This window comes from Pelophylax lessonae (genome assembly GCF_965119305.1).
Source record: "Pelophylax lessonae genome assembly, chromosome: 1".
In the NCBI taxonomy this organism is placed as follows: domain Eukaryota; kingdom Metazoa; phylum Chordata; class Amphibia; order Anura; family Ranidae; genus Pelophylax; species Pelophylax lessonae.
This window is the reverse complement of record NC_138768.1, coordinates 429,455,671-429,479,128: the sequence shown is the minus strand read 5'-3', so window position 1 is coordinate 429,479,128 and position 23,458 is coordinate 429,455,671. Positions and strand designations below refer to the sequence as shown.

The 23,458-nt window shown below is 42.4% G+C and overlaps 1 protein-coding gene across 1 annotated transcript in view; it reads left to right on the top strand.

The window, feature by feature from the left end:
- TRMO (tRNA methyltransferase O) overlaps nt 1–15,012 on the top strand; it is a 42,246-nt gene extending 27,234 nt beyond the window's left edge. The window contains exons 4-5 of the mRNA XM_082263502.1: nt 13,399–13,971; nt 14,778–15,012. Coding sequence (XP_082119628.1) covers nt 13,399–13,971; nt 14,778–14,995 — 791 coding nt within the window. The 3' untranslated portion in view covers nt 14,996–15,012. The remainder of the gene's footprint in view (nt 1–13,398; nt 13,972–14,777) is intronic.
- The last annotated feature ends 8,446 nt before the right edge of the window (nt 15,013–23,458 follow it).

Sequence of the window (23,458 nt, the reverse complement as noted above, 5' to 3'; positions counted from 1 at the left end):
TGGACAATGCCACCGCGGTGGCCTACATCAACCATCAAGGGGGCACCAGGAGTGCCCGAGCGGCTCGGCAAGTAGCCGACATTCTGTCTTGGGCCGAGACGCACGTCCCGGCGATAACGGCCGTTCACATTCCGGGGGTGGAGAACTGGCAGGCGGACTATCTGAGTCGCCATACCCTGGACCAGGGAGAATGGTCCCTTCACCCGGATGTCTTCCAGATGTTGTGCGCGAAGTGGGGTTCCCCGGATGTGGACCTGTTCGCGTCTCGTTTGAACAACAAGGTGGAAAGGTTCGTGGCAAGGACGTGCGATCCTCGGGCAGACGCCTCAGACGCGTTAGTGGCGCCCTGGCATCAGTATCGTCTGATGTATGCCTTTCCACCGATTCAACTGCTGTCCAGGCTTCTTCGCAGGTTAGCCTCGGAACCGCACACAGTGATTCTGGTGGCGCCGGACTGGCCTCGCCGGTCTTGGTACGCAGACCTCGTAAATCTGGCAGTCGACGCTCCGTGGCGTCTGCCACTTCGAGAAGACCTCCTGTCTCAAGGGCCGATATTCCATCCTGCTTTACAGTCGCTGGCTTTAACGGCCTGGCTGTTGAAAGCCAGGTCCTGAAGGATAGGGGTCTCTCCCCTGAGGTCATTCCCACTTTGATCAAGGCTAGAAAAGCCTCTTCGGGGAAGATTTACTACCGTACTTGGAAGGCGTATTTTTCCTGGTGTGAGTCCAGGGGGTATTCCCCTCGCTCATACTCGGTGTCGAGAGTGTTGGCTTTCCTTCAAACGGGAGTGGACCAGCGTTTGGCGTTGGCCACGATTAAGGGTCAGATTTCTGCGCTGGCCGTTCTCTTTCAACGCCCTGTGGCGTCTAATTCATTGGTCAGCACCTTTGTTCAGGGGGTGCGACATTTTGGCCCCTCCTAGGAGGGAACCTTTACTTGAACTTGGTTCTGTCCGTGTTGCAACAGGCTCCCTTTGAAAAGATCAGGGAGATCTCGTTGTCTCTGTTGTCCAAGAAGGTTTCCTTCTTGGTGGCGATCGCTTCGGCTCGCAGGGTGTCGGAGCTGGCGGCTTTGTCCTGCAACTCTCCCTACCTGGTGGTCCACAAGGATAAGGTGGTCCTGCGGCCTAACCCATCTTTTCTTCCGAAACGGATCTCGGAATTTCACCTGAATGAAGACATTGTCTTGCCTTCGCTCTGCGCGAAGCCTAAGCATCCGAAGGAGGTTGCCTTACATTCCTTGGATGTTGTCTGGGCGATCAGGGTCTACCTGTCGTCCACTAAATCTTTTCGCAAGTCGGATTCCCTCTTTGTCCTTCTTGAGGGACCTCGGAAGGGCATGGCGGCGTCGGCTGCGACCATCGCCAAATGGATCAGACAGATCATTGAACAAGCCTATGCCTTGAAGGGGAAGGTTCCTCCCTTCCCTGTGAAGGCGCACTCTACCAGGTCTTTGAGTACGTCTTGGGCTTACCGTCATCAGGCTTCTGTGGCCCAGGTGTGTAAGGCGGCGACTTGGTCGTCCGTTCACACCTTCTCAAAGTTCTATAAGGTGGATGTTCAGGCATCGGCTGATGCCTCCTTTGGCTGTAAAGTTCTCAGTGCGGCAGTTTCTTAGGGACCCTTGTTTTTGTGGGCCATTGGTTATTGGGGTGTTTTACCCCTGGGTTACTTGTTTTTCCTGGGTTGTTGCTCCTGTTGAGCAAGCTTTCCTGTTGCCCAGTTGGTTCTCTTACTGTGGTAAGGTTCCTTTCTCTGATGTGGGTACTGCGTTGCCTTTCTACGGTTGCGTCTCCCACCCCTCATGTCTACACTGCTTTGGGACATCCCATTGGTGAGGACTTGGAAGGGGGCGGCGACTGTCGGAGGACGTAAGAGAAAATGGAATTTTTGTAAAATCTTACCGTAAAATTCCTTTCTCTGAGTCCTCCGACAGTCGCCGCCCCCCGCCCCTCTTTTGGGGTTTTTGTGTACTCTTACTGCTATGCTACCAAGCTGAGTTGGGAATGCTGGTGCAGGGAGGTATTGACTGAGGGGACAGCCCCTAGGGGTGTGTCTATGCTAAAAGCTTTTGTATTAACAATTCTTGTTGCCTAGCTACTCCTGCGGAGCAAAGGTCAATACCCATTGGTGAGGACTTGGAAGGGGGCGGCGACTGTCGGAGGACTCGGAGAAAGGAATTTTACGGTAAGATTTTACAAAAATTCCGTTTTTTCCTGCTTTCAACATATCAACTTCATGAACAAAATATTTACTTGCTGTTTACCATACCCCACCAACTTTCAGATGCCATTGTAACAAGATAATCAATGTTATTCATTTAACCCCTCCATGGTCATAAAGTTATTGCTGATTGGTGTGTATAGAGCGAGTTGAAAGCTGATACCAACAGTGGGCACAGAGAATGACACTGTGACTCAAAAACAGGTACTGACTTTAGTATGCACAGTTTAAATTCAAACCATTTATAAACAGATCTAATCTCTGGCCCTACCTCTGTCTGTGAGGCTGGGTTGATGGTCTTCATGGTTGATATCTTCAACATTAAGCATTGCTTCTTTAGTCCTGGCTGGATAGGTCTCCCATGTGCTTTCTGGAGTCTAATGCCATTGCAATGCTTAAATGTAGGCTATAATTCCAACAGCCTACCCATAATTTAACCTCTTCTTCCACAAAGAGCAAGCTGTGTTAAATTGCATCTAAAGCTATAAACATAACTTTTTTACTTTTTATATATATATATATATATATATATATATATATATATATATATATATATATATATATATATATATACAGTATTTCTTCAGCTTACCAGTGATTTACATTTCTCCCTTTATTTTAACCTGGTGATCCTGACAGTAATACACTTCCTGTCCGTTTTTACAGTGCTCACTCACTGCAATTTTGTATTGTCGTGTACAGGAAGGGTGTTAGCACTACAGCTACTACTACTACACCTCCATTTCCTCTCATGTCCATAATATAAGGGAGAGGTGGTCTGTAGTCAGCAGAGAGAACTTTGAACAATACTTACCAATAACTGTCAGCACCATCAATAGCACAGGAAATTGTCAGTTATCAAGATTTCTGGCAGGATTAACAATTATTCTTTGGACTTATCAAACATCTGTAACAAAGCACATACAATGGTATATTAAATAGACCAAAAGGTAGCAGTAAGTATGGGTACGCACTGGCCGAAAATCATCCGTAAATGGTTGGTTCAGCAGGAGCTGGCTGATTTTCGGCAGTCTGTTCTACAGAAGCTGGTCGTATGACCAATTTCTGTAGAATGGTCCTACTGGAAAACCAACATCTGACCCGCATCCAATTGGGGTAGCCCCCCTGGCAGAACACAATAGCAGATCAGGGGGAATTGCTGCACTAACATCACTTGTGTTAGTATGGCGACCACTGGGCTGAACAAATAAAAACTTCTTGTGTGTACCCCACATAAGTTCTTTGTTGGAGTTTACATACACTTTAACATTTCTGTCTCAGAAGACAGGATAAGATCTCTTTAACTAAAAAGCTTAGCTTTCATTTCTTTGGCAGGCTGAGGCATAGTCCATTTGAGATTCACTTTGATTCTGGCTTCTCTATGGCAGTCCTAAGGATTTCTTCTTGGTTTGGGGCATTTGGCAAATATGCAAAATAAATGGCTGAGCATACAGATGGGCACACATCTGCGCTTTAAAATTTGACCTGTTTATCGAAACACTAAGCTTACAGTAGAGTTTGCATTAAATAACTCTGAATGGGTTGTTTACCAAATATAAAGACCTGTATAGTTATAGGTGATGCCTGATGGACTAAACACTTTGAAAGCATAATTTACAAGTATAGTCCTACTTGGGGGGATAGGGAGTGGGTTTCAAAGAGCCAGTCAAGCTGTGCTCCAGTTCATATGTGCTGACAGGAAACTTGCTAGAGCAGAGTGAGCTGAGTTGATCACTTCTTAGTATGTTATTGCTCCTTCATTGTCCAATCAACAAGCTGCAGACGGTAACGTCATTGTATGTCTTAACTGTAAGTGCTCAGCCACCCATTATTGTTCTGCTGAGGTGCGTTTAGGTATGCATTAACTTGTGTTGCAGCAGCTGATTCATTATAAATCGGTTGCCAACACACCACAACAGCTGAAAAACCATGCATGACTGTTTGTTGACAATGCAGCACACTGCAACAGACAATATGTGTATTGTGTTCTGCTGTATAATGAGTGGTGGTGCCTTTCACAATGAATGGCACTGCTACACTTGGCACATAAAGCAGGCAGCTGTAAAGGGCCCTAAGTCCTTTTGCACACAGGCTTTCAAATCAGGTTCGTCTATCAGTTTTTCAGATCTATTGGCAGGTCCATTTACACATGCCTACCTCTTATTCTGTCCAGGTCCAGGGAAAAAAAAGGAAAAGGACTTTCCCATTTTTCCGAACTAAAAGCGGTGGTAGCCTCATGTAAATGGTCACAAGTCTATTTACATCTGGCTGCCCATCACGGGTCTGCCACAGTTTGCTGTCAAAATGTGGACAAAAACCGAACGGGCATGAATGTCACAAAACTGACATCTGTCACGTTCAGCTTCGAATTATCAGGAGATTAGTTCAGATCCCCTGCTTAATGGAGAGCAGTGCCATATGTGAAAGGACCCTCAAAGAAAAAGTGGGGTTACTCTCCTGTCTGATTGGGGTATATGAATTGCAGAAGTGGCTGAACAGAATAACGCATCTATCCGCATATAAGACAGTTAACATATGTGTATTTCAAATACATATTTAGCTGTTTCCTTAGGGATTTCCTGTTTTGATGCTTTGTTTTTTTGGGGATATTTTGTGAGCAAAGACATTTGCTGCTAGTTCATAGATCTTGTACTGTTTTGAATAGAACTGTTAATACCATCAATCAGATAGATTTTATTTTTAATAACATGGCTCAGAGAGCAGTCAGTTTTATTGGGGCCTTCGGTATTTAGTGTTATCAGGCAAATAACCGATTTTCTGTTGAGGGCTATAGGTTAAAGTGGAGCTCCACCCAAAAAGGGAAGTTTTGCTCCTGTTTCTCTTGACGAATTGGCACTTTTGAGGAACGGGGAGGGCGGGTACCCGATTTTGACAGGTACCCACTCCCACTTCCACTCCGATCGCCTAGGCAATCGGAAACTGAAGTTCTCCCTCCCTACTGCAGTCTTCTGGGGCACTGACAGGTCCCAGAAGACTGCATCCACAATTCACGATGCGCAGCGCTGCTCTCGCACGTGCAGAAGCCGACAGGCTGTGAAGTCACAAGCTGTCACAGCCGTGTGCCCACAGTTGAGATGCAGCACGGAGGAAAGAAGACAGCCGGTTAAACCGTCAGGGGTGAGCACACCGCTGAATCATGGGACAGGTGAGTGGCTGTTTTTAAAAGTCAGCAGCTACAGACTTAGGCTGGGTTCACACGTATGCGAATTGGATGCGGGTTTTCTCGCATCTTATTTGCATGACGGGAGACTGTGCTGGCTCTCAAAGGAGTCAGTTCACACACCTCCTGGGCGGCCGCGGTTCGCACTTCAAAAGGGTCCTGTGCGTCTTTGGCTCGGTTTCAGGTCAAAATTCAGGCCAAACAGTGGACCTGATTTGTCCCTAAAAGGAGCGGCTGCAGCTAGTGTGAACCCAGCCTCACTCTTCTATAGTGGATGGCTGGAGAGTGCCATGAGGAGAGCTTGTCATGGATGTCTAATTTCCAAAGGCTGTGCAGTGACATGCAGGGCCCACACAGTGAAGATCACTGGAACAGTGATGAATGTAACTATTTTAACAGGGGGGATGTACTCAGGGAGGTGGAGGTTACTTATAGGACAACTGTGACTATGCCTATACCTGATAGGAGCATCTTGGGAGAATGATGTCATCAATTTGTTGCAGGCTAAAGGAAACGTGAAGGATGCCAAGAATTAGCATACAGGGCATAATCCTATACAACAAGGATGTAGGGCTGCTATTTGGAGCAATAATATTATTTATGTGAATGGTATTACCCATTCTAACATTTTAAGCAATTTTTGGACTACCTTTCTTCTTTTAAATTGGGAATGCTTTTATTGACACTGAAAATCTTCAAGATCATAACTTAGTATTCTGTTCCACCCCACAGTTACCTTATTCTTAAAGAGGCCAGGACACTGCTGGACTTTTTACCCTTAGCAATGCCTGCTGTAAGCTACACACACACCACCAGTTCAGCCCACACTTGCCACACCTATTCACAAGTATGACTCTATAGGATCGTGGGAATTGTAATTTCGCCCCCTAGCTTCCTGCACGCGACTGACGTAGGTCTATATCGTATGTATAGGAAAATTAACCGCGCTAAAGGAAGCAAAATTAAACAGCAGCAACTTCTAGTGTGACCACACCCTAATGAATATTTGTATATTAAGTCGCGCTATATGATAATCAATGGAGATATAAAGTCCAAACAGTAAATGAAGATGTAATCCAGGAACAGGCTCCCTTAAGGGTATATGCTTACCAGATTAAGGTAAGGTAAAGGCAGATTCTCTAGGTAAATCTTGTCACCTTGATAGTAGATCCAGGTCCACGTGAACGATTAGCTCAATGGTCATTGGATCATGGAAGTAAAGTAAAAACGCAATAGCGTAAAACCCAACAAACTGTGATTGATTTAAACACCACAGTGTTCTTTGAAAATAGGTAGAAGTGTATGAATAAACCTCCACCAATAGGATTAATCACTGATATCAGTGAATTAGTATAAAGTAAACCATGCAAAAGAAAGAAAAATTGTGTGATAGATACCCCTTACCCATAAATGGTAAGGGTTAACATAAAAAACATATATGGCGTATTCTGGCTGAAGTCACCTCTTACCAGACAACAATGATTGAATAGCCAAGGTAAAAGGACAATGTTGTGAATATTACGTGCTGAACCACCACCTCTTAGTAAATAGAAAGATTTAATGACGTGAACAAAAATTTTTTTCATTCCTAGATATTGATGTGGCCAACCCAATTGGCCCCTAATTTAGTAATTGGGCCCAACATAGTGCTAATAAAGTGAAATAAATATTGTCACACATATGTCGGTTCCAAATAGTCGATGCTGTCCCGTTACAGTGACAATTAAGTGATAATGGACTTAAAAAGAAAGTCAATATAAAAATTACAAATAATTAGAAAGAAAGGATAAATAGAACCAATCAAATTAGGTAAATTATGCATTGTCTATAAAGGCATTTATTTCAATGTCAACATTGAGTCCAAATGGCACGTATGTTTTGGCCCGATGAATCCAGGTCATCTCTAATTTAGAGATGCCTCTAACTAGGGGTTCACCCCTCCAATGAGGTACAAATTTGTCTATCCTTAAGAATAAAGTATTCCTGGGATTTTTGTCATGGACAAGGGCATAGTGTTTGGACACCGAATGCTTGGGAAAACCTTTAAGTATATTTGATATATGTTCATTAAGTCTAACTTGTAACGGTCTTTTGGTTCGTCCTATATATTGAAGCCCGCATGGGCACTGGAGCAAATAAACAATGCCAGTGCTCTTGCAGGAAATAAATGGCCTAATGGCGTGAACTCTACCTGTAGCTGTAGACGTGAAATCTTTGACTGATCTACATTTATTAGAACTAAAAGAACAGACACGGCATCTGTTACATTTATAAAACCCAGTCAACTGACTTAAAAAAGTAGGTTTGGGAGCTGGTGGTTCTAAAACGTTGGGTGCCACTTTATCTCTCAAAGTCGGAGCCCCTTTGAATACCACACGTGGTCTATCTGGCAGAGTACTGCCCAGGACTGGATCATTGCCAAGAATGTGCCAGTGGCGACTAACAATATTTTTAATAGTCATGTGCTGACTTGAAAAAGAGGTAACGAAAGGTAAATTATAAGAAGAATCTTTACTGTCAGCTTTAGACACATTGTTCAGTAATTGTGTTCTATCCAATCGACTAACCTCCATAAGTGTTTCATTGAGAAATTTTTCACTGTAACCCTTATCGAGAAACCTCTCAGTGAGAATACAGGCCTGAGTTTGGAACTCCTGAAAATCACTACAATTACGCCTAATACGAAGGTATTGGCCTTTGGGTATGGCCCTCAGCCAAGGAGCACGTCATCTATGTACCTAGCCCAGAGCAGTATATCGCCAGGTCACTGGGGTGGCCATGGGCGCTAAATATGCCCCGTCTCTTGCCAACTTGTTCATGGCCCAGTGGGAGGAGGACGTCATCTATGCCCACCGCAGGCTGCAAATACTGCTCTGGGCTAGGTACATAGATGACGTGCTCCTCCTCTGGGATGGCCACTACAGTGACTTGATATCCTTCTTGGAATATTTGAATTCCAATGATCGGGGTATCCAGTTAAATTATGAGTGTAGTCAGTCCACTATCAATTTTCTTGACCTTACCATAAGCATTAAAGATGGACAATTTTCCACATCCACATACTTTAAAACAACCGACAGGAATTCATATATTCCTGTCGACAGCTGCCATTATGCACCTTGGCTGAGGGCCATACCCAAAGGCCAATACCTTCGTATTAGGCGTAATTGTAGTGATTTTCAGGAGTTCCAAACTCAGGCCTGTATTCTCACTGAGAGGTTTCTCGATAAGGGTTACAGTGAGAAATTTCTCAATGAAACACTTATGGAGGTTAGTCGATTGGATAGAACACAATTACTGAACAATGTGTCTAAAGCTGACAGTAAAGATTCTTCTTATAATTTACCTTTCGTTACCTCTTTTTCAAGTCAGCACATAACTATTAAAAATATTGTTAGTCGCCACTGGCACATTCTTGGCAATGATCCAGTCCTGGGCAGTACTCTGCCAGATAGACCACGTGTGGTATTCAAAGGGGCTCCGACTTTGAGAGATAAAGTGGCACCCAATGTTTTAGAACCACCAGCTCCCAAACCTACTTTTTTAAGTCAGTTGACTGGGTTTTATAAATGTAACAGATGCCGTGTCTGTTCTTTTAGTTCTAATAAATGTAGATCAGTCAAAGATTTCACGTCTACAGCTACAGGTAGAGTTCACGCCATTAGGCCATTTATTTCCTGCATGAGCACTGGCATTGTTTATTTGCTCCAGTGCCCATGCGGGCTTCAATATATAGGACGAACCAAAAGACCGTTACAAGTTAGACTTAATGAACATATATCAAATATACTTAAAGGTTTCCCCAAGCATTCGGTGTCCAAACACTATGCCCTTGTCCATGACAAAAATCCCAGGAATACTTTATTCTTAGGGATAGACAAATTTGTACCTCATTGGAGGGGTGAACCCCTAGTTAGAGGCATCTCTAAATTAGAGATGACCTGGATTCATCAGGCCAAAACATACGTGCCATTTGGACTCAATGTTGACATTGAAATAAATGCCTTTTATAGACAATGCATAATTTACCTAATTTAATTGGTTCTATTTATCCTTTCTTTCTAATTATTTATAATTTTTATATTGACTTTCTTTTTAAGTCCATTATCACTTAATTGTCACTGTAACGGGACAGCATCGACTATTTGGAACCGACATATGTGTGACAATATTTATTTCACTTTATTAGCACTATGTTGGGCCCAATTACTAAATTAGGGGCCAATTGGGTTGGCCACATCAATATCTAGGAATGAAAGAATTTTTTGTTCACATCATTAAATCTTTCTATTTACTACCTTTATTCACAATATGATGGTTAATATTGGTGCTGTCCTGTTGTACTTGATATGATATTTAAACTTGTAATATTCCTGTATATCCACTGGATGGCGTTATGACGGACCCTTTTTAGGTGGTTATGATTACCATTTGTCTGTTAATCAATTTGCTGTTCACTATATGGGTCTAAATTATAGCTGTCTTGCGTGATGCTCTTATACAATTTTAATTTTGCTTATGTATAATGTATATCGTTATTTGCCGGGTAGAGTGTGGGTTATCGTTCCGATCCTAATTCCCTCACTTAAGATGGCGTGATGATCCTCACCCTCTTCCGGTTATTCAGCTTACCCCCTCGCATAAATAGATGGCGTCCAGTACGCCGTCCGCACCTTTGAAAACGTCATCTGTGACGAAACGTCGTTAGGTCACGGCGCATTGATGTCATCGGATTGCGACCGGAGAGTGCGGACGAGCGAAGCCGTCCGGCCGGCGGCTGACAACATTGCTCCTTCATTCCTGGTCCTTTGTAAGTTATTTTGCTTTTATTTGGAATAAATTTTAAATGGTTTTACGCTATGGGAGCCCTCTTTTCTTTATGTTGGTGAACACTTGCAATACCGGATACATCTGAGGAAACAGCACCCCAGGTCAAGGGCCGGGTTCCTGGATGCTTGATTACCATACAGGCTTGACTGCTTTTTCCATTTGGTAAGAGGCGACCCCTACTGGTGTGTCTTGTTACTGGTTCCGGGTGTTACACTGGATTGTGATCTGCACTTATTTTGATATATTTCTTTTTCCACATGGTAAGAGGAGAATCTAACTATAAGAGGTGGTGGTTCAGCACGTAATATTCACAACATTGTCCTTTTACCTTGGCTATTCAATCATTGTTGTCTGGTAAGCGGTGACTTCAGCCAGAATACGCCATATATGTTTTTTATGTTAACCCTTATCATTTATGGGTAAGGGGTATCTATCACACAATTTTTCTTTCTTTTGCATGGTTTACTTTATACTAATTCACTGATATCAGTGATTAATCCTATTGGTGGAAGTTTATTCATACACTTCTACCTATTTTCAAAGAACACTGTGGTGTTTAAATCAATCACAGTTTGTTGGGTTTTACGCTATTGCGTTTTTACTTTACTTCCATGATCCAATGACCATTGAGCTAATCGTTCACGTGGACCTGGATCTACTATCAAGGTGACAAGATTTACCTAGAGAATCTGCCTTTACCTTACCTTAATCTGGTAAGCATATACCCTTAAGGGAGCCTGGTCCTGGATTACAACTTCATTTACTGTTTGGACTGTATGGACTTTATATCTCCATTGATTATCATATAGCGCGACTTAATATACAAGTAGGTCTATATTGGTTTGCGCAGGAGAACCACCCTGCCGCAGTAAAAAGGCAGCGGGTGGTCGGGAAGTGGTTAAAAAAAAAAATGTATTGTATCTGTTAACAAAAATCAATGCAAGGCCTCTTTTACACAGGCACCTCCATAGAACGGAATCAGTGGGGGATCGGTCTGCTAATCCCCCGCAGATGACAGGTCCGTCTCTGCTCCGGTGTGCAGAGCGGAGACGGACACAGTCCCAGTCTCTTCTATGGGGAGATCGGGTGAAAACAGACCACCCGTCCATTTTTATTTGATCCGATGGATGGAAAATAGGACAACCGGCACTTCCCCAATAATTTGAATGTGTAGCGATCAGCAGGCGACATTGCTACAAGTCAGGTCAACTTTGCCACGGGCGCAAAGCATTGCAGCCCCAGCATGTAAACCCCCCCCCCCCATCCACTGCCTACTGCAGCTTGAGGGCTGTGGTTCGTGGGTGGCAGAAACGCGGCTCAATCGTGCACTTTTGCCGCCCGCCCCCCCCCCCCCCCCCCAACCATAGGTCATAACAAATCAAAAAGGCCTTATTTACGCGGGGCATACTACTAAAGGGCTGTGTTTAGCTGCAGAGGGATGCACAGGTGTTCCGTGCATACCCATGCAGGCAGGCCCATTGATGTAAATTGGGACACAGGAGCTGCAAGGAAATGCACAGGTGTTCCGTGCATTCCTGTGCAGGCAGTCCCATTCATGTCAATTGAGATGCAACAGCTGCAAGGACACAGCCACTGCTTTCAACTTGACATCAATGTGGATGCATGTCCCTGAACTCTCACTGTCTGCATTTGGGTCCATGCACCTACACCCGCATGGATGTCAGATCTGTCCTTGCAGCTGGTGCTTCCCAATTTACTTGAATAGGACTGCCTGCACAGGGATGCACAGAATACCTGTGTATCCCCATGCAGGTAAACATGGCCCTTCACGGGCGTACGCTTTAGCACACCCCCACTGAACAAGGCCTTAGTAGGAATTTAGCAGGAATTGCAGGAATTACGTAAGTTATATTGTGTTTATGTGCAAATAAGGATTTTTGTTTTGTTTTTTTGTTTTTTGTGAAAATAGTGATTTGATAAACATTTGAGCAAAAATCGTGGGGCCTTAAAAATCAGTAGCACCTTTTTATTCTACTGGTCATGTTCTTTCAGAAAATATATGGTTGGGGGGGGGGGGGGTATTTTACAAAGATGTAGGTGAAAATCAAAACCTCCAGATTTTTTAAGAAATTTTTGGGTATGTTTGTTTTACACCATTTTGCAAAAAAGGCACAATGTAAAATTTACAAGTATTTATTTATTAACTCCACACAGAGTAAGCTTTTATATTTAGTAGTAATTTAGCAGTGTTTTTATCTGTTAATAGTGTATTTTTAGCGAAAATATTGTTTTGATAAACGTTTGCGCAAATACCAAGGGAATTATATAATCAGTAGCACCTTCTTGTTAATCTAGAGGTCATATGCTTTCAGAAAAAATATGGTTTGTGGGGCCTTTCACAAATTCTGAAAGCTGTAAGGGATAAATGAAAACCTTTAGATTTTTATAGAAATTTGGATATTTACATGTTTGCGTACGTTCGATCTTCACCAATTTGCAAAAAGGTGCAATGAAAAAATGACAAATATTTGTTATTTAATAACACCATACAGGTAAAGCTTTTAAATTTAGCAGGAATTTTGTAAAATGAGCTGTGTTTTTATCTGCCACTACTGGTTTTAGTGCATTTTTTGCAAAAATATTGTTTTGATAAACCTTTGCGCAAATACCACAGGGCCTAAAAAAATCAGTAGCACCTTCTTTTTATTCTAGAGGTCATATGCTTTCAGAAAATATATGGTTTGGGGGGTCTTTCAGAAATTCAGAAAGCTGTAAGGGAAAAATGAAACCTTCAGATTTTTATAGAAATTTTTAATATTTACATTTTTGCGTATGTTCGATCTTCACCATTTTGCAAAAAGGCGCAATGTAAAAATTTCAAATCTTTATTTATTAACTCCTTACAGGTTAAGCTTTTATATTCAGTAGGCATTTAGCAGGAATTTTGTAAAATTAGTGTGTACAGAACATTTTGCCATATTGCATTGCGTTTTTACAGAAAATTACAGAGCTTCAGATTTAAAAGGAAAGGTCATTTTTAATACCATTCAATTACAATATGATTTGTGTAGCAATTGTATATGCTAGATTATTTTTTTCCCATGAAAGTGGAGTTACACTTTCAGTGAGGACTGTTTCTTAAAATAAGGGAGATTGCATCTTAGCATGCATGAGTTCTATAATGTACATATTTATTTTTTACAGGCGGAACACTGTATCTGTCTGGAATTGACATGATACAAGGAACGCCAGTTCTTGACATCAAGCCATATATTGCAGATTATGATTCACCAAGACCAATGCATTCATTTGTTAAGGACCCAGAAGAAAACAAAAAGAAACATGAGCGTAGTTGTGATACATCCGGAAACCAGCAAGAGACATCTTCAAATCAATTTAATACAATCTGTCATAGTGTGGAAAATGAAATGGAAGATACAGCTGAAATATCTAGCAGTCATGGTAAAATATTAGATAACCATAAGGAAAAGGTGGCTTTGGAGACTACTGATGGATCATCTCTTCCTGTGGAAGAATCATGTTCATTGCAGGAATATTCTTCCAGGCAACAAGGAAAGGATTTAAATATACTAGCTGAAAGGACAGAGCTTGCATATCAAGTGAACCCAAGTATAAAGGATGGTGAAGACATAGCCAGCACTTTTGATAGTTTTGTCCCAAATTGGGTGACAGAATCACCCGTGCCCAAGTTAAAAGTCAGGTTTACACCACATGCAGAAATGGAATTGAAGCAGTTTCAAGCAGAATGTGACTCAGGTAAGATATACAACCTGCATGATTCAATGGAATAAGTATAGAATGTGTTGTAATGGCAATATTTTGTATCCTGCTGTTCCATTACATAGTGGGAGATTATTAACATTTTTTAAAAGGTCGGTCTACCAAAATATTTTAGTGGAGCCCAATAGGCAATGTCAGTCCATAGGTTCCCTAAATGTCTTAGATACTCTAAGATGAGATTTCCCTGCGATAGTTCTCAACTATATACCTATCCACTTTTGAAATTCTGTGTGCAGAGATCCCTTTTGAGAGGCACGAGAAGCTATCAGGTGGTTTACATCTCCAACATCTGCTAAGAACTGAAATGCCAGCTTTGAGTGGAATGACACTTCTAATGGTCAACAGTAACTATGAAGTAGAAGACACCCTTCCCTTCTTAATTCAGAGCTTTAGCCACAGAGGAAGCAACGATAACATATATGCATACAAGCAGGTCATTATTCATTTTACAGTGAACTTATATACTGGATATGAATTTCCATTAACATTTCATGTCATAATATAAACAAATGGGTCTCTATAAAAATAATTTTTACATATCTTAAAGGTTTGACTATGGCTTTATTTTAGTATTTGTAAATTAATTCTAGAGTAGTTGGGTTCAATCTTGAATGTTTGCTATACTGAAATGGTACCCATACAGTGAAGCTGTACTACTCCTCTACACCTGATTTTTGTGTGATGTAATGCTTGTAAAAAAAAAAAACATGGTAATAGAATTGGTCCTGCAAGCATGATGCATGAAATGAATAACCATAATTTACTTAAATGTATTTTCTCAGGGGGACCATCCTTCCGCTACTTTCATTCAATTGAAGAAGCAAAGTGTGCAATCAGCACTGTACTATCAGCTGACCCTCGCTCAGTTTACAGAAGAAATCGTTGCCTGGATCGTCTGTTTTATTTTAGCCTTGATACCATGCACATGACATGCTGGTTTGGTGATGGGTTTGCAGAAGTAGTTAGAATACAGCCAGTTTCACAGGCTCGATGCCCGTAGTTTTGTACTTTTGAGATTTAGACTTTATCGTTTTATTGAAAAAAAAAGTTAAAAATATCTCCGAGCTATAAGAAAAAGAAGAGAACTCCTAGTCTTATACTTACTAACCCAGATAGGCATCTGCTGCTGTAGCTTTTCGACAAAGCTCCCCTAGGGATTCAGTGAGAGTGCAGAGTGCTTGATTGGGCCTAGGCAAGAACATTTTGACTAGCAGCTATGCAATGCTGACAAGGCCAAATATTCAACATCTTGCTGGATCATGAACTAATGACAGGACTGGGGGGCAGGGATGATTACAAAGGTGCTGTTACATATAAAAGAGCAAAATTGCTCTGCATTTTAAAAATACTGTCTATTCTTGTTTTACACAATAGTGCACGTTATTAACATGCACTGCACATGCATTTCTGGGTACATTCCATTCATTTCTATCTATATTTTCCCAGTACGTCCTTACAAAACAACAAACCTGACCCTTCAGCCCCCCAGTAATGCATGAATGTTTTACACTTGTGGTTCAGAAAATATGTCACCTAGACACCTTAATTCATGTCGAAAGTCAGATTTTTATAGCAACTTGATAAAATTGCACCACAGTGCAATGTTTTAGAGCCAAGCAGGACACCATGAAAATTTAAAGGAAAACCGCTACCAGTAGAACAACACCTTTCAGTTACCGAAACATAATGATGTCAGAATCCTGCCAAAACAAACATTTTTAATTTCACATGGGTACAGTATATTGGGGCTTAATTATGTACATTGTCATCTGAAAAATAAAAAAGGATTTCCTCCAAAGTGAATAGACATGAATAAAATCATTAATTTGGCAGTAGTCATGCAGCTACCCCCCTAGGCACCCGGTATGGTCCTGTCAGTGTACTTATAAGTACAATCACACTTACTATACTATAGATAATGAGGAATAACATATGATAGAGTCAAGTACTATTTTTGGTGCATTAGACTCGTAGGAAATGAATGGGCCAACGCACATGCCCAAGTCTGAATGGGTGCTTAACCATATGGCACTGTTCTTGTTCATTTTGTGTTAGCATAGCCATAGTCCTGTTCCAAAATGCTAAATACTGCTTATCAGAGCCAGTATTAAAACAAGACAAATGGATTCCAAGAAACCTGGTCATGAAAGCATAGTACAGAGAACATGAAATATTTGGCTGCAGTTGAATTTCATTTTAAAGTAATAAAATATTCACAAGAATTGTTTTGTTTTTATTTTAATAAAATTATAGAAAGTTTCTGCTCTAAGGACAAGTGCACACTACAGTTTCTGCATTCCAGATGCGTTCCTGCATGCACATTTACATGCATTTTTGATGTGTTTAATGCATTTTCCCCCTCTTTTTCCTTCTCTCAGTTCAGGGCATGTGTGTTCTTGTGCATTTCTGTTTTATTTACATGCATTCCAGTGCATTTTCCATGTGTTGTCATGTTCGAGATGCATTCCATACAGCAAAAAAATGCAGCATGTTCTGCTTTTTTTGACTGCACTGGAATGCACTGCACTGATGTGAACTAGGGCCATTGGGTTACATGGAAAACACTCTGCATGCGTTTTTGATGCAGGGTAAAAATGCACTGGACTGCATCTGGTTTGAACCAGCCTTAAATGAAACCCCATCTGGTTGTGAAGCCTCGCTAAATTGTAAGAGGACTAGTTTCAATCAAAATGTAATTCTTTATTTAAGCTGCAGTGCCATCTACTGATGAAATCTGGGATTATGGCTCTTCGAATGCGGTATACAGCTCTGAACTCATTCAAGATTCATGTATCAGTGCTCCATAAATAGGTTTAGCCAGTTACAATCTAGCTGAATATTGACCATCATTATGCTTGTTTTTTGCATGAATATTTATACATGTTTACTTCTACCCCTTTCCCACATGCAGAGTCAGGTTTTAAATTGATCATTCATTTTGTGACTATAGCAGATGAATGATCCTTTTAAACCAGTGGTTCTCAACTTCTGTCCTCAGGGCCCATTAACAGGCCAGGTTTGCAAGATAACTGAAATACATCAGAGGTGATATAATTTGCTGCTCAGTGATTGCAGTATTCTAGTCTGTGTCTCCCCAAGGTAATACTTAAAATCTGGCCTGTTAGTGTGCCCTGAGGACTGGAGTTGAGAACCGCTGTTTTAAAGAAAACTACCATTACTACACCTGTCAAAATATTAAAAGTGAAAATGAGGTGTCCACTCAGGGTTGGACTGGAGTATAATGTTACATTATTGCTGAACCTTGACAAGCATACTGTATAAATATGTTTATATTGGCACAACTGTTATTGCCTTCTTACTAATGTACATAATTTGTGTAAGGTTCAGTAAAAATATATAATCAAGGAAAGACAGCTCACCATAGATGAAGTGCCAGAATCTCCTCAGCTGGTGGTTCATGGCTACATTTTTCAAGCAGTGTCAAACAATCCATAGATGAACTGGCCACCATTCTGAAATCCACTTACAAGCTTTGTGCAATAACATAGTAGACATGCCTTAATCATAGTGTGGAACAGGTAGGTTTTGATCCTCTTTATATACCCACTTATCTATAGGGTGGAGCGTAATAAGTAATAGCCAACCAGTTTGGTAGTACAACTTACAGAGTGATAATCATGTTTTGTAAGTGAGCATGTACTCTGCCTTTTTATGTTTCCAGTACTCTCCTGTAACCAGTGCAATGTGAGACATTATTCTTTGTTATCAACCTGCTTGTTAACCACTTGCCCACTAGGCACTTAAACTCTCTTCCTGCCCAGGCCAATTCTCAGCTTTCAGCGCTGTCACTCTTTGAATGAGAAACAATTTCAAACAAATAGAGCTTTCTTTTCTTTTTAATCCCCACTTTTTTTTTTTTTTTTTTTTTTGCTGAACAAACAAAAGACCAAACATTTTGGAAAAAAAGAAAAACTGTTTTTATGGTTTGTTATAAAATTTTGCAATCAGGTAATTTTTCTCCTTCATCGATGTGTGCTGACGAGGCGGCACTGATGGGCCCTGATAGGCACTGATAGGCTGCACTGGTGGGCACTGATAAGGTGGCACTGATGATAGCACTGATGGTGGCACTGAAGGGCACTAATAGATGGCACTGATAGGTGGCACTCATGGACACTGATGGACACTAATAGGTGGCACTGATGGGCAATGATAAGCACTGGTAGGTGACACTAATAGGCAGCACTGATGATGGGGTGCTGGTGGGCACTGATAGGTGGCACTGATAGGTAGCACTGTTGGGCACTGGTAGGTGGCACTGACCTGCATTGGTAGGTGGTGCTGGTGGGGACTGGTGGGCACAGATGCTCCTCTTCGGGATTGATGTCCCTCTGACAGCAGCGGCGATCGGTTGTTTTTTCTCCTCACGCTGACAACGTGAGGAGAAAAAAAATAGCTGATCGCCGGCTGCTTTTTACATCACGTGATCAGCTGTCATTAGCTGACAGCTGGTCACGTGGTAAGGGGTGGGGACCGGCCCCTCACTTCGATCTGTGATCAGCCGAGTCTCATGCTAATGTGGTGCGATTTGAGCCATCAAAATTAATGGGCTCAAATCCCACTGCGCAGAATCGCATGTGATTTGCACAGGAATGTAGTGCGATTCCTGTATGAATGACATGCGATGTTACAGTTTGATGTGGTTGTAAACCTTTACATATACAGTGGGGAAAAAAGTATTTGATCCCCAATCAAAACATGGCTTAGTACTTAGTGGAGAAACCCTTGTTGGCAAGCACAGCGGTAAGACGCTTCTTGTAATTGGTGACCAGGTTTTCACGCATCTCAGGAGGGATTTCGGTCCACTCTTCTTCTCTAAATTCTTAAGGTTTATTGGCTGTCTCTTGGCAACTCTGTTTTAGCTCCCTCCATACATTTTCTAAAGGATTAAGGTCTGGAAACTGACTAGGCCACTCTGACCTTAATGTGCTTCTTCTTGAGCCACTCCTTTTGTTGCCTTAATGATATGTTTTGGGTCATGGTCATGCTGGAAGACCCATCTTCAGTGTTCTGGCTGAGGGAAGAAGGTTCTCATCCAAGATTTTACAATACATGGCCCTGTCCATTGACCCCCCAATGTGGCAAAGTCAGCCAGTACCTTTAGCAGAGAAACAGCCCCCATCATGTTTCCACCTCTGTGCTTGACCGTAGGGATGGTGCTCTTAGGGTCATAGTCAGCATTTTTCTTTCTCCAAACACGGCGAGTTGAGTTAATGGCAAAGAGCCAAATTTTGGTCTCATCTGATCACAGCACTTTCTCCCAATCCTTCCCTGAAACATTTAGCTATTCATTGGCATGACTATACATGTGCCTTCTTGAGGAGGGGGACTCGCCGTGTTTGGAGGAAGAAAAATGCTGACTATGATTCTAAGATCACCATCCCTACAATTAAACAGGTGGAAACATTATGTTTTGGGGCGGTTTTTCTGCTGAAGATACGGACAGACGTTGCCGCATTGAAGGGCCAATGGATGGGGCCATGTTTTGTAAAATCTTGGATGAGGACCTTCTTCCCTCAGCCAGAACACTGAAGATGGGTCATGGATGGGTCTTTCAGCATGACAATGACCCAAATCCTACCGCCAAGGCTACAAAGACATGGCTCAAGAAGAAGCACATTAAGGTCAGGGAATGGGCTAGCCAGTCTCCAGACCTTAATCCTATAGGAAATTTATGGAGGGAGCTGAAACTTCAAGTTGCCAAGCGACAGTCAAAAAGCCTTAAGGATTTAGAGACGATCTGTAAAAAAGAGTGGACCAAAATCCCGCCTGAGATGTGTGCAAACCTTGTCACTAACTACAAGAAATGTCTTACCTTTGTGCTTGCCAACAAGGGTTTCTCCACCAAGTACTAAGCCATGTTTTGCTTGGGGATCAAACACCTATTTTACTCACTGAACTGCAACTTAATTGATAACATTTGTTTTATGTGTTTCTTTCTGGATTTTTAAATTATATGCTGTCTCTATCATTTAACATACACTTATGATAAAAATTATAGACCGTTAATTTCTTTGTAAATGAGCAAACTTACAAAATGTGTAGTCGATCGAATACATTTTTTCCCCACTGTTCCCAGTGAAGTGATACACGGAGATGAAAGAAATCCTCCTACATAAGTTGTATCTGTCTATCTGCAGTCTTCTCTTCTCTACATCTATTTAAAGTCCTGAATGTATGAGCTTGTCTGAGATTTCAGAAAAAAATGGGGCAGAGAGCTGAAGTTACACTCTGCAGAGCTTAATGAGGAGATCTCTGACAGCTTATTGGAGAGAAGGGACACACCCCTCTGCACACAACACACAGCAAAATAACTGAGGATGTACATTAGCTGGAGCGCCTTCCCCTGTCACCATTTAACTTTTGATATCAGGAAAACTTGTCAGAAGTGACATTTAGTGCTCTGGGTTGGGACAGCACACACCATAGAGGGATATGCTTTTTCATATTTAATGTCTGAGGTTTACAACCACTTTAGAGTGACCTTTAACAATGGGGCCCCTAGATCCTGGCCCTCCCCCCTTTGTGAATGAGTATGGGGTACATTGTACCCCTACCCATTCACCCTTAAAAAAAGCTGTGCAGTGTAAATAAAAACAAGAGAGTACTTTATTAAATGTGAAGAATGTCCCCCATTGTAGCTCCAAGGTGTCTTCTTTCTCTGGTTCTGCCACCGATTTGTTCTTCTTCCAGTCTTCTCCGTCTGCTGCTGTCTTCTCCCTCTGGTCATGTGTTCTTCCTTTGATCTTCTCCCTCCGCTTCTGGGCTCTCTGCCGTGGCTGTGTTCGCCGCTGTTGTCTTCTCTGCCACCTTCCCGGTCATCCCCTGATGCTGCTTTCTGCCTTTGTGTCAGCCCGATGTCTGCCAGTTATAACCATGGGGCATGGCCATCCAGTGACATTACCATGAGACTCCGCCCCTTGTGATGTCACAAGGGACAGGGTCTCATGGTGACGTCACCGAATGGCCATGCCTCATGGCTATATAAGAACTAGCAGACATCGGAGATGATACAAAGGTGGGAGCTGGTGGCAAAGAAGATAGCAGCAGCGACGACCACAGCAGCTGAGAGAGAAGACTGGAGGAAGAACAAAACAGTGGCGGAACTGGAGAAAGAAGACGCGCTGGAGCTATGATGGGGGACATTCTTCACTTGTCAAAAACCGTCTCTTGTTTTTATTTACCTTACACTACTTTTTTTAGGGGTGAATGGGTAGGGTTATCCCATACTCATTCACACTGGGGGGGGCAGGGATTTGGGGGTCCCCTTGTTAAAGAGGGGCTTCCAGATTCCAATAAGCCCCCTGCCCGCTGACCCCCACAACCATTGCCCAGGGTTGTCGGGAAGAGGCCCTTGTTCCCATCAACATGGGAACAAGGTGCTTTAGGGTGTGGGTGCAGAGCCCCCCTGCCCCAATGCACCCACCCCCACCCATGTTGAGGGCATGTGGCCTGGTATGGTCCAGGAGGGGGGGGGGACTGCTCGTATGTCCTCCCCTCTTTCCTGACCTGCTGGGCTGCATGCTTGGATAAGGGTCTGGTGTGGATTTAGGGGGAACCCCACGCTGTTTTTTTTTTTTTTCAATTTTGGCGTGGGGTTCCCTCCTCAAGATTCATACCAAATTCAAAGGGCCTGGTATGGTCGGATCCTGTTCATTGAAGTCACATAGAAGTTGGACTTGAAATCGCAGGGCAAAGTCAGATTGGAAGTCATATGACTTTCGTATCGGATCCGTGTGAACACAGCCTTATGTAGCCACATTATTACGCTACCCCCCTGCCTCATCAAACAATTACAGTTTTTCTTTAATTGCATTGTACGGATAATAGAGTAAACATTTTAAAACAGTTTCTCTGCAAAGAGTTGATTTCTACCTAACCCAAGGCCTGAAGAAGTGATGTATGTTTGTAAACACTTTGAGTTTTTAACTTGTTTTAATACATTAGGAGCTTTTTTATTATTGAAAGTAGATGGAATTGACTTTCAAATGTTTTGCACTTTGTGGATACATTATATCATACAGTGCTTCTGTCGCGTTTATTATATGTGGTACTAGGATCTATGTTTGATGATTTTTGTGCATATATTGTGGAAACCAGACACCCAAGCTTGTTTGCCATGTTAGAAATCATTGTTTTCTTGGCTCCCCGTGCTGTATTATTTGTTTCTTTTCATATAGTGAGGAAGGGTTAAAACTTCTCTTAACCACTTTACCACCGGAGGATTTTGCTGTCTTCCGTCCAGGCCACTTTTTGCGATTCGGCGCTGTGCGACTTCAACTGACAATTGCGCGGTCGTGCAACGCCGTACCCAAACGAAATTTACGTCCTTTTTTTCCCACAAACAGAGCTTTCTTTTGGTGGTATTTGATCACCTGTGCGATTTTTACTTTTTGCGCTATAAACAAAAAAAGAGCGTTTATTTTGAAAAAATAACAATATTTTTAACATTTTTTTATATGAAATTCCCCCCAAAAAAGATGTAAAAACCAATTTTTTTAAAAATTTTTGGCTAATTTGTTTTATGCTACATATGTTTGGTAAAAAAAATCGCAATAAGCGTATTTTGATTGGTTTGCGCAAAAGTTATTGCGTTTACTAACAAAGGGAAAGATTTCTGTCATTTTTGGTGTTTTTTTTTAACGCGTAATGGCGGCGATCTGCGATTTTTTTTGCGGGACTGCGACATTGCGGCGGACAGATCGGACCCTTGACTGACATTTTTGACACTTTTGGAGGTACCAGTGACATTACTGCAGTAATCAGTGCTATAAATATGCACTGTTACTGTAAAAATGACACTGGCAGGGAAGGGGTTAATTTTATTGGAGAGGGAGGGGTTAATGTATGCCTGGTGCTTACTGACGTGTAGGGGGGGAGGTGACTGTGTGAGTCATGGACAGATCGGATGTCCAGCTATGCTGAACAGTCCGATCTGTCACTCCCTGTCACTATGGAGATCCGCCCGCTGTGTTTACACACAGCGGGCGGATCTCCAGACTCGATCCCCGACGATCGGGTAAGAGCAGCGGCGATCGCCACTGCTCCTCCCCTGGCCCGACTCCCGCTGTGAATGAAAACAGCGGGAGCGAGCCTCCGGCGGCGCGCAAGCGCCGCCCAGAAGGGGGAGTGTCCAACGACGTTAATACTACGTCGCTGGACGATAACGAACCACTCTGCCGCAGTAGTATTACTGTGAGCGGTTGTAGAGTGGTTAAAGCATAAGTTCACCTTTGGGAACATGTTCCTTGTTCCACCCATTTTAGAGTGGAGAATGTAACATGTTCCTACTGCTGCAGCCACTCCCCGATCAGCTGCCTGTAGTGACAGCAAGCTAGGGATCTTCTCCCCGATCTCTCTGTCACAATTTAAAAAAAAAAAAAGAGTTCTGTAAATGGGAGACCTACCAGTACCGACAGCCTTTATGGCTGTAGGCTTGTAG